We start from the raw sequence: 12349 nt of genomic DNA, 5'->3' as shown, positions 1-12349 counted from the left end.
TTCATCCTCATTATCATCATCTTTTGATGGCTTCTTTCTTTGAATCCATGACCTAATGTATAGTCTTAATCTATAGTGTAGCCCTTTGATTACACGATTCAGTTTCTCATGGACTGTGAAACTCAAATATTGTCTCCAATTAAGATTATATTCATGCTTTAATTTAGGATTTAAAAAAAATCTTTTGATGTCTCGGTTTTCTTCAAGCATTGCATTTGAACAGACCCCAGCCTATTAACTCTAAAATTAATTTTCAACATTAATTTCCGATGTCCTATTTGCAAGGCCCCATCAAAATGTCACTGCATGAATTATGGAGCTTGGTGGGGACAAAAACGAGGTAGTGTAGTGGGTTTTGAAGGTCTGTGAAAGTGGCTGGCTCGTATTTATTCTCTGTGATGCATGAGGGCTTCGCTGGAGGGCCTTTTCACTAAGTGAATCAGTCTGAATCACTCCACTATGTGCAGCCACTCATGACAGAAGGCTCGGGAGAGGGAGCGAGTGACAGACAGAGAAAGAGATAGGAAGTGGCTTTACAATCAATTTAAGCTGTGCCTTTATATCTTTATTTCTTTACCTCGGTCCATTCTGTTTCTATCTCTTTCTACCGAGAGGCTTCATTCACTGAATACAAGAGTGATTCATTGTATTTATTTCTCTGTGGAACAAAAACAGTTATAACATAATGAAGTTTTCCAATGAATCAATGCATGAGTGGAAGAGAGCCAATCTAACATCTCTGGTTATGTAACGACTCGCATTTGTTACTCCTAAAAAGGGCTGTTACATTTACTGTTCCCGCTGTTAATGCGATCTGCTTTTTATCTGAATTGTTTATTATTTTGCTGCTGCCTTCCTTTTAATGCTCAGCGTACCACTCTATTAGAAAGAGCATCCTCAGTCCTATGTGTAATGAAGCTTGTAGACTCATAAATCGAAGCAAATGAACATGTACAAGGTTAATCAAGGCTACCGTTGTAACAGCTGACAACCTTTGAGTGTGTCATCACTTTGGAATATCGCTAATGTAATTTGCAATTTTATCCAAACACAATCTAAAATTAGAGCCTGAGACGATGATTTTTTTTCTTCAATCATTGCAGCTCCAAGTGCTCCGTGCATAAGGGAAGAACTGTGCACGGCGTCCTATGACACAATCACTGCCCACTGGACGTCAGATGATGAATTCACTGTGACGTCCTATGAGCTCCAGTATGCTATTTTCACCGGACAGTCCAACATTGCCAGTAAGTATGAAATGAATGCTGGAATCAGATAAGAACTAAATGGTTTTTCAAATCTTGAAAGCACAAGAATGAATAAATACATGAAGATATAACCCAGCTCAGATAACCAATCTACAAAGTTTATTTTAGTAGTTATTTTTAAGGTCCCAGCTACAATAAAGAAAATAAGAGGTTATGGGGGTGAATTCATTAGCATTAGCAAAATAAAAAAGAAAGTTGAAAGATGGTGAGTCGTTTGTAGGGAAGAGCTTTTTGAACTGCATAACAAAAAACTTCCCAGGGGGAAGGAGAGAGGTTGAAGCGGCCCATTGAGCACCACATTCAGGGTCTTAAAGCACCTTAATGGCTTCCATTAAGTAATTAAGGTACAACTCCACTTCCCAAGTATCCAATTAATGTAATTTGTGGGAAAAAAAGCAATCCTTTTAGCAGTACTAACTTGGTAAATGTGAATGCAAACAGATTGATGTAATTTCCATCTGTCACGCTGAATTGTGAATAAACATTCACATATCCTTTAAGAAGATCAAAACTTGTCTAAGAATCATGTTATGCTTGAATGCTGACTCTTTTATTGTAGTTTAATTTTACTCATCATCAGAGTAATCCAGTGACAGCTGTCTATATGCACGGGTGCACTACAGACATCAGGGATGACTGTAATGAGGGCCACGAGCTTTAGTTCTTGACCAAGCCATTAAAGTTATTATAAAAGTGTTGATAGACTTGTAACTTCTTTAGATTTTCTTCTCCTCTCCATGCACCTTGAAAGTAGACAAAGTAATGCCAGAAAGCCCTATTCTGCCCCATACCAATGTCAATTGGGCCTTCTAAATGCATCCACCTTGAAACATCCAAAACCAAGCCCTAACCCTAATTCTAGACAAGTCATCTCACCTCATCCGAGGGCACATCGAGTCATTCCCAAACCAGCTGAAAGATATATCCTCTCCAGTGAGTTCTGGGTCTGCCCCAGGACCTCTTCCTGGCAGGACATACCTGAAACACCTCACCTAAGAGGCATCCAGGAGGCATCCTCGTCAGACCTAAGATCAACTCTGTACATTTATGCTGCCCTACTACTGGCCACTAGCTCCCCTAAGGCAGATGGGAGTTGAAGTGCTTTTCTAAGATAGCGTTGGAGTGGAAGTGGAAGTTCCTGAAGTGAAGCCTCTGGCCTTTATGCTACTATCACCCTGATGTTGTCACACATCAAATGACTGTAGCTTGTGAAGGATGAAAGAGGGATAAGATTTGACAATAGCAAATCCAGAATGCATGAAGAGCACTCAGTAAAAGATTAGACTTCACTGGAAACGCAGAGTTCTTACACTGAAACATGTGAAACATTTAGGTTTAAGTGGCATCGAAGGAGTGAGATGTGTCAGGAGGGATGACAGCTGGGAAACGAATCAGCATCCTTGACACACGCTAAGTGACACAATGTCTCGTAGAGCAACAACAGACAGGCAGTATATGCCGACATACTCACTCTTGCTCAAATACACACAAGCCCTAGACAATCATGAGCACACTCAAGTGAGCAACAACTACAAGGAAGAAAATGGGGTCAGGGCATCTGAAGGCGAGATCCCCTGCTCCCTTTCAATCAAACTGCCTTTTCTCTGTCTTTCATCTGTTCTTTTTGAAATCCTTTCTAACATTCAAACAGAATTACATAACAGTAAAAGTACCTTTTTCCATTTCTTTTCTTGGTTCCCATGCTTTGTTTCCCTCCTTTTCACTCAGCTCCTGATACTTTTGGGTTACACCCTTCCTTTATTTTTTTCCTTCCCATCTATGTAAGGTTACACCTTTGCCATTGCCTTGTCATTACTTCACAGATTAAAGAGTATTAAAGAGTATTTAAAAATGACAGCCATTAAACTGATTTGACACTTCATTTCTTCTCTTGCTTTCACATTTCTGTCTCTTTCCATTCAAGAAGACAGCATGATTTTTCTCACCTCTTGTTACCAGGTCAGGTAAAGTCAGAGGTGTTGCTTTTGGCATTCAAGTCATGTGCAAGAAGTTTCCCCCCTGTGGAAATTGAGTTGTATCACTATGCAGGAAGTAGAAGTATTGTAATTTTATGGAATGGAACAGTGAAAACATTATCCTTCTAATTGTTCTGTACAGCCTTCTGAATCTAATTTCCAGTGGGAAATACATGACAAGATCATGCACAAACTGCTTTTTAGTCTTAGAGGTCTTTTAGCCTGTTGTAGTGTCAGTAGCTTCCTCAGTAGTTAAATAATAACTGCATGGTGGCATACACTAATATTGCCTTTAGTCTTTAGCATCATGGATTTAATAATTTTCAGGATTCAGGATTTTCAGTTAACTACATTTCATTGTTTCTTTTTCCTCCAAAGGAATTTAAATTGCATTCAAAAACAAAGTACACACAAATACATGTATAACGTATTAGCCTAAACTGATAACTAATGAATTTAGGTGCCTGTCTACTTTCATTATGATTATTCATTTACTAAGCACATTATTGTCAATATAAATAATTCAGAATATTGAAAGTAGCTTTACTAGACCATATTATATTATTAACAGATCATACTTTTATGCTAAGCTAGCTTTGTTAGCCTGACTTTAGATGCTTTTTCTTCCATAATCAATGAATTATATGTTACATAACAAACTATCATCTATAATCACCTTGACAAGATATGTTTTTGTGTTAGCTAAAGTTAGTCATCAGGGCTATCTCACTGTCTACCTATCATTTCTGAAAGAATTAAGCTAGCATATGTGAGTTTACAATATACTGCGGAGCCCCACAAGGGACATTAGAGAAAAAAAAATGAAAATGAACTTTTGCGAGATCTCAAGTTACTTTTTACCGCAAACCTTTAGTGAGATCTTCCAAAATAGGTTGCATCCCTTCGGAGGCCGCCAGCTTGAAGCTGACCGGGAGGTCCAGGCACAATGTACTGGGAGTGGGTGTTCTCGTCAGCTCTAGTGGGCCTCGACCTCCTGGTCAGGTTTGAGCTGGTGGGTAACAGACATTTCCGAAAACCTCGGAGCACTTTTGCAAGTGTTAAATGTCTTGATAAACCGAGCAGATATTTGAAGTTTACACAGCTACATTCTCGCCTGAAAATATCTTGAAAGCATATTTTGTGACCCAGATAGAGTAATAGCTGCCACCATTGTTGGAAACTGGAATTGGCTGGGCCACATTATGAATTCTGGGATAGATTGGGCCACGAAGGATACACCCGACCCATCCATCAAATTCGGGGAAATGAAGGATGCATTTGGAGCAGCCTTCGAATTGGGACAGCCGTCAAATGCGGCCTCTGAAGGATGCGGCCTATTTTGCGTGATCTCGCAAAAGTTTTGTGAGATCTCACAAAAGTTCATCTTCATTTTTTTTTTCCAATGTCCCTTGTAGGGCTCCATAATATACAGGTTAGTTTTAGGCCTGTGCTGCAAATTATCTTTACAAAACTGCAGAAATGCTTCCATTTCATTTCGTAAATGAATATGACTCTTCATTTCCTCTCTTGCTTTAACATTTTAAAAGGTAAAACAAATATTTAAACGACTTTGTGTTCAGTGTCAGTGCCGATGATATTTTTGTCTGTTTAGAGGTCTTTGTTAGAATGTGGCATAACAGTTTATGTGACAGTGACATTAAAATTGTGGGTGCTCATTATTTAAAAAAAAAAAAACATACACACACCCAAAACACTAGTTTCCATCTATGGATGGATAACAACGAGCAGTGGCAACTTCCTGATCAGCAGGCAAACAAAGACATGAAATGGAGGGAAAATGTACACCCACATATACACACATATGCCTTAGGAGGTTGTGCAGCAGCTCTAAAGTGCCATTAAATAAAAAGCACATACCAAAGACACACAAACACACATAGCAGAGGGAGCACAGTGCAGCTATGAAGTCAACGAGGTGTGAATAGTTTCCTCATGTGCCTTTTCACACCCTCTCACCTGTTTCCACTGGCATGGGGTTGCACACAACCAGTTATTTTGTTCACCGTCCTTTCACACAGCGATGCATTATTCTTCCAGGGAACTCTTAAGTAAATAGTTTTTCTGTTATTTGTGAGTTATTTTAAGGAGAAATGCCTGCAGTTATATGAATTCTTCAGCACTTCAGTTTCATTTTCATTCTAGACTTTGTCCTATAGAGTCGCATAATGCAAAAAATAAATACAATGAATTATAATTTAAGTGAATTAACTGTCTATTTACTAAATCTGACATGACTTTTTTGTTTTTTTTCCTCCACTCTCAGGTCTCTGTAACTCCTTGGAAAGCTGGATGATTGTTCCCAACATCAAGCAGAACCACTACACAGTGCACGGTCTGCAGAGTGGCACCAAGTATATCTTTGTTGTGAAGGCTATTAACCAAGCGGGGAGCAGGAGCAGTGAACCAGGGACTTTAAAGACAAACAGTAAGATAATAAAGACTGAAATAGTCCTGAGTCTTTTTTTTCCTGTCTGTAAACACACAGCCCCTAATTACTATTTATTTGGTGGACTGCTAAATATTTGCCATAGGTGGTAAGTAGGTCAAGGAGAGAAATTACATATGCTAGAAAAGTCTTCACTATAATCTCTTACTGGTAACTACATGGTCCTTATGGTCAAGTTGGTAAGAACTCAGGTATACTCTGTCTTTTCCTAGCAAATTATGGGAACCATTTGTAAATCAACTCTTCTATTTATCTCGTTTACTACGAACAGGCCAGCCGTTCAAGCTTGATCCTAAATCTGCTCACAAGAAGCTGAAAGTGTCTCACGACAACCTGACAGTGGAGCGAGATGAAACCACATCCAAGAAAGGCCACAGCCAAGAGCGGTTCGCCAGCCAGAGCAGTTACGGTGTTGTGGGAAATGTCTATATTGACAGTGGGCGTCACTACTGGGAAGCTCTCATTGGAGGAAGCACATGGTGAGAGCTACACATTTTAAGTAATAATTTATGGATTCTGTTTGAGGATAACATCTATCCATCTATGCATTTCTGTCCACTTATTCAAAGTTAGGTTGTGGGGCTAAGCAGACTTTTCCCCACCAACCTTCCTTCTTTCTCCTGAGGTATCCTCCTATGTCAGATGACAAATGTAATCCCTCTATTGTATTCTGGATCAGCCTTTGGGGTTCCTCCCAACCGAGCATGACCAGAGAACCTCTAAAAGGAAAGCTCCATCCTATTTAGATGCTTGGACCACCTCAGTTTGTTGCTTTCTGCATAAAGGAGGAGCAGGTCCTTAGAGATGTCTGAGATCCTCAGCCTGTTGCTAAAGATGCGTGTAGACACACTACGCAGGTAGCTGTATCCGCAATCCCAACTTTTCAGTCATGGAAACAAATGAAGGATGGAACCTAGATTGATGTTGAAATTGAAAGCGTTGCCTCATTTCACAATTACTTCTGACAGTTCACCACTTCATCTGCTTATACCACCAAATTCCCTTATGAACAGAATACTGAGATACTCAACTAAGCAAATACTGATGGTCTTTGGTTTCCAAATAATGATAACAGAAATTTTATCTCCTTCCAAGGTATGCTGTAGGCATAGCCTATAAGTCAGCCCCCAAGCACGAATGGATCGGCAAGAACTCAGCGTCTTGGGTGCTCTGCCGCTGCAACAACTCCTGGGTGGTTCGTCACAACAGCAAGGAGCTAGCGATCGAGCCGTCACCCCACCTGCGACGCGTTGGGGTCCTGCTGGATTACGATTCCGGATACCTGAGCTTCTATGATGCTGTAGGCTCCCAGCACCTACACACATTTCATGTCTCTTTCATCCAACCCGTGTGTCCCGTGTTCAACGTGTGGAACAAGTGTCTAACCATTCTTACTGGTCTACCGATCCCTGACCATCTAGAGGGACTGGAACCAAACAACTGAAGGCTACACAGAGACAAAAATAAATCAACCCAAATTTAGTATCTTAAAGCTGCACTGGGCAAGAGATGTGAAAGTACTCATCTTTGGATAGAGAACAGAAGAGGGATCTATCCTCTTTAATTCAATCAGCTCTGCTCTATTTACCCAACATAAATTCTCCTCATATGCACTTTTGTACCCAGAGGCAATGCCATCTCTATCAGAAGCTAGCAAGCACACTGTCCTAATAAAAAGCCAGACTTGCAAATGTCTGATTTATTCCTCCTTTACAAGCTGGCTTCCTTTGATACATGCCATAACACCCTGTTTGTCTTGGGCTAAATGTCTATGTGAGTATCACGGCAACTTCACTTTCTCAGACAGCAACAGAACTTGCTAGCATTTGTGCAAAGTTAGCTAGCGCAGCTTTACTGTGCAAAAAAGACGTATTGCATGACGTGTTGCTTTGTCAAAGCTTCTCAAAAAGATTTTCTGTCTATTATTAAAATTTGCTCAATCAAATCTGACTCTGGTTAGAAAAGTCTACTCTAAGGCACTTTGGGCTATGGTGAGCATATTTGTACCATGGTAACTAGGATACAAGCCACAATCAATTATTATTTTCCTCTCTACCTGCCTTTTTTAGATTATTTTCTTAGATATTGCATTTTGAAATTCCCTCAAACTGCACACATAAACACAAAAAGTATACTTTCATCCGTCAGGGTTGTTGGAAAGAGCAGAATTACAGATGTATATTTTGTAAAGTAATTTCACCCCTCTTATCTTTTCCTTGCTCATTAAAAAGGAACCAAAGTAGCCATTGCTGTTCATATAAATTTTACGCTACGAGAATAAATGGAGACTTATTTTTAAAATGTGACAGAGAAGAAAATAGCATTATGGTCAATATTAAATGCAGCGTTCCCTTAAATATAGACTTTGTCTTTGCACATTGTTCATACTTTATTCATGCTTTTTGTAGCTTAACATTCAAATGGATTCTGGTGCAATTAACATGTATTCATATTGGGAAAGTGTTGTGTTGGACTTATTGTGTTCAGTTTGTTTTTGGCAGTCATACAAGTCCTGTCATTATTATTTTATGTGGTACATAATATGTGAATTGTGTTACAGTTGTAGACACAGGTTATTATTGGAGATTATGTGTGAAGATTTGGGTGTACTTTTTTTCTTTTCTTTTCTTCTTTTTTTAAACGTTCTGCTAATTGAGCATATGGATATTTAGTGGGACACATCTGTGCCACAATACCGTTACACCAAAACCAGGGTGTTCTCATCTCTACATACTGCTTTACATGTTCTTTTTACACTTCAGGTCATCAAACCTATATTCAGACTGTCTATAAAAAGATACTTTATTAAGTCAACCACCCACGCACAGGGGGGCTGTCCCCAGACGTGTTGCACAATGACGAAGTCAGTAGGGTAAACTCACCTCACTCAGTCACCGGGTCCTATTTGTTTTTTTGTTTTTTTCCTTAATTTCTCCAATTTAAATGGATAAAATTAGCCAACGTGAGTTTTAGCTGTTGATACATAAATAGTCCAAATCTGTATAAGAAAACCTCCCAGAAGAAACACAATCGAGTACAGTATGTGCTCTGTAATTTAGGTTAGAGTCCACTGAATAATTGTTAAGCATTACAAAATTGTAAATGTAAAGATTTGGTTGTATATCTTGACGGACGTTGGTTCAAAACACAATACATAGGACAAATGAGCTTCAATTCTGTGTTTATTGGCGATAGATTGAACTCTGTGTTTCATTGTAAATGATGCAAATATTGTGTTTAATTTAATGTTTCCATTTGAACTTTGTATGAGGCTATGATGTTATCTGTTCAGTCTCTGTGGATATTTTTACGGGAAAATAATACAGTACGAGAGCTTGCGTCACTACTGTCTGAGCTAAGTCTGTACGAGAGTGAAAAATAAACATTGTTCCTTTTCACATTAAAGTGTGCTCTTTTGTTTTTCTCCAGTTAAGTAATATGGCGCTGGTGTGAGAATGTCAAGAGTCGATCTCATAAAATATCCAGGAGAAATGCCAGGAGCCATTTCTGGTGAAAAATAAAGATCGCATATTGAGAAAATTCAGGCGGTCCCAAATTCAATAAGTTTAGACTGTGACATTTTGGTTTTGAATAAAGTTACTGGTGCCCTTCGGGCAGGTGTTGCACTCGGTGCTGTAAGCAAGAATCAGTCATTTAAAGCTGCTGTAATCAATATTCTTACATCAGCATTGTACTTCACTGCTATTTCACTCTATAGGAACAGATGCTGCACAGGGACTTGACAGCGTGGGCTTTTTCTGTCACGCCATGAATCATTCAAAAAATGTTCTAACGTCAAGCACTTCAGAAGGTTCAGACTTCAGCCTGCTGAGTTCACTCTAGTTTACACATTTCCCGTAGAAGAGGAAGCTGTCAAGTTTATCACGTGAACTTCCCGCGGACATCGGGGGCTCTTCCTGATTTTTCCAGGAGCAATTGTTCTAAGACGCCAGGGGTTCAGTGGGGCTTCACTGCTAGACTGTTATAGTGTAGCATTAGTTGAAGCTCTGTGTGTCGTTCACACGGTTAAGTGGCATGAGCTCGCCAAATTAATTTACCCAGCGCTCCACTGAGCAAACAACAAAAGGGACACAAAGACAATTTTTCAGGTCACCAAATGGCAGAGTCACGCATGTGCGTGTGAGTGTATGTTTGTAATTCACAGCTAGGATGGCTCTTTGCCTGTTTTCATAAAATTCACCATGACTAAAAAACAAGCTGGAAATATGGGTTGTGGTATTGTAACTATGTATCTTAAGCCTTATTTTTGAGATTTAATAATGTGTCACTATAGGCAGCTCTGAGTTTTTTTGTTTACCAACAGTTCTTAATTTTTTATTACATTTTATTTGTCTTTTTTTTTTTTTTTTAGGAAAAATTGTATTGCAGGGTCTTTACTTTACTACATAAAGCACCTTGAGGTGACTGTTGTTGTGGTTTGTTGCTATATAAATAAAACTGAATTGAACTGAAATGTTACTCTCACCTGTGGAGGCACACAGCAGGTAGGTAAGATAATTGAATTTTATTCCAAGCTTACATGGATCATGAAAAGCACTCCAGGTAAGCTGAATGTCCAAAAACAATTTGAAAGAAACCAAACTCTGAACGCCAGCAGGGAGAATGTAACAACAGTGAGAATACTCAACAGGAAGCCAAATGTACCCAAGCAAAAAGGATAGTATACCACAGGGTGGGGAAGAAACAAAGCACAACGCCATGAGCCATATAAGGAACTAGCTTCTAAATTTCAAAATAAAAGAGGAAACAATCTGAAGGAGGGACAACAAACCAGCTGGCTGTGGCAGATGGCTGCTTCTCATTGCGCCTGGTTCTACTGGAGGTTTCTTCCTGTTAAAAGGGAGTTTTTCCTTTCCACTTTTTGCCAAGTGCTTGCTCATGGTAATTCCATCTATTTCTATTGATAAATAGCTCTAGTCAATATCGATTAATAATTTTATGCAAAGGGGTGCAAAATTAGTAAGAAGATATTTTCTTGATATTCTATGTGGAGGTCTATTCTAAATGTTTCTGCCAACATAGGCTAACTGATTCATTATTTCTGTATTAATAAAACTACTTTTTATTTTCAGCAAAATCAAAATTTTTAAATTCTGACCCCAGCTTTTAATTTTATACAATCTGAGCAAAGTCCAAAAGCGCTTACCCATCCTCTGGCGTTGCCATACAAGAGTTTGTGTGACATTTTAAACAATCAATGCGGCAACTTAATGTGTCTTGGGATTTTCCTGCTTGCCTCAAATGTACCTCAAAAGGTTGAGTCCCAATTTTATTAACCTTTGTCAAGGGAAGGTTTTGCCGAGCTCGTGTTGTTTTTCTCCACAGCCTCGGTTCGTGATGTCGCACTGTATTAACACATGACAACTAGTGTGAACTAGTGTACTTAAACAGCTCAGGCCTTTTCTTTGCTGCCTGTTGGGGACCTTGATGATACTTTAGCAAGACAAGGAAACTGTTGCTCATTCATTCCCTCCCCCCCTGTGGGAAGTTGAACCACTGACCTTCCTTCACAAGACCACTTCACTGTCCTTTAGGCAAACACTGTCCCATTTTTGCACATGCCATCAGGCCAGAGTCGGTTCAGTGGGTTGCTTTTTGTGCACTGCAGCTGTACTTGTCTGGTGAGTCCAGAGGCCTTGCAGTCCCATGAGGATCTTTTTTCTCATGGCTACACCACAACACAGAGACAAAAAGACACAGCCTATGTCTTCCCTGGGGAGCTGTACATGTACTCTATGGGCTTTTGCCATCCTAATATACAAGGAGGTGTGTGTGTGTGTGTGTGTGTGTGTGTGTGTGTGTGTGTGTGTAGTGGGCATGCAGTGGTGGCTGCTTGCTGCTGATAATCTGGCATTTTAAGCAAATAGGCAACTGCAGAATTCCAAGATGAGCAATACCAGCAACTCCCTCAGGAGTGGGTGTACAAAATGAGAGAGCATTTCTTACAGAGGCACAGCAGCAACAAAGACAAAACAAACCCAAGTCTAACAACAGCATTAGTGACTTCACATCATTCTGATTTGTAACATGTTAAAATGGCTTTTAATACACCAGCTCTGTGCAGAAGAAATTCTAATACACTTCACACTTAAATTTAAAAAAAGAAAGGTACAATAGCTTTCCTTTTTTCTTAATGTCTAACTGCTAATGTAGGTCTTTGGCTTGGCTGTACAGAAGCTTTGTTCTCTGTGCAGTCTTGCAAACAGGGCTCTTACTTGTAATGACCAGCAGATGTCACTGCTAGGATTGAAGAAAATAAACACACAAGTACCTCCACAGAAATGGCACTTCATTATTGACAGTAATGGCAACCATGCAGATGAATTCCTGTGTACTTAGACCTGGTGTATATGTGTTTTGTGTGCGTGTGTCAGACACAAGGACATAAAGATGTTTACTCACACAGCTTCCCTTTTTGGGGATTTAGTTTATGGGTAAAGACTTAGTTTCCAGGTGAGTTTTCAGGAAATGAATATATGAGTGCAGTGTAGTAAAGTCTTGCAAACATGAGTGTGTGTGAGTCATTACTGGCATTAAAGAAAAAGGTATTCTCGATCAGGGCGATTGATTGATTGGCATTTATAATAATGTATAAGGAATTCATGCGTATGAAGTTG

At 39.5% G+C, this 12349-nt stretch overlaps 1 protein-coding gene across 2 annotated transcripts in view; it reads left to right on the top strand.

The window, feature by feature from the left end:
• The window catches only part of LOC101466449 (E3 ubiquitin-protein ligase Midline-1), a 91124-nt gene extending 82008 nt beyond the window's left edge, over window positions 1-9116 (top strand). For both annotated transcript variants that reach the window (XM_004552606.4, XM_004552605.4), the window contains exons 7-10: window positions 1104-1247; window positions 5529-5690; window positions 5983-6190; window positions 6807-9116. In XM_004552606.4, the coding sequence (XP_004552663.2) occupies window positions 1104-1247; window positions 5529-5690; window positions 5983-6190; window positions 6807-7155 (863 nt within the window). In that variant the 3' untranslated portion in view covers window positions 7156-9116. The remainder of the gene's footprint in view (window positions 1-1103; window positions 1248-5528; window positions 5691-5982; window positions 6191-6806) is intronic.
• The last annotated feature ends 3233 nt before the right edge of the window (window positions 9117-12349 follow it).

The sequence above is a fragment of the Maylandia zebra genome, linkage group LG23, assembly GCF_041146795.1.
Source record: "Maylandia zebra isolate NMK-2024a linkage group LG23, Mzebra_GT3a, whole genome shotgun sequence".
NCBI lineage: Eukaryota > Metazoa > Chordata > Actinopteri > Cichliformes > Cichlidae > Maylandia > Maylandia zebra.
The sequence above is the reverse complement of the archived record's forward strand: the minus strand, read 5'-3'. Positions and strand labels throughout refer to the sequence as shown.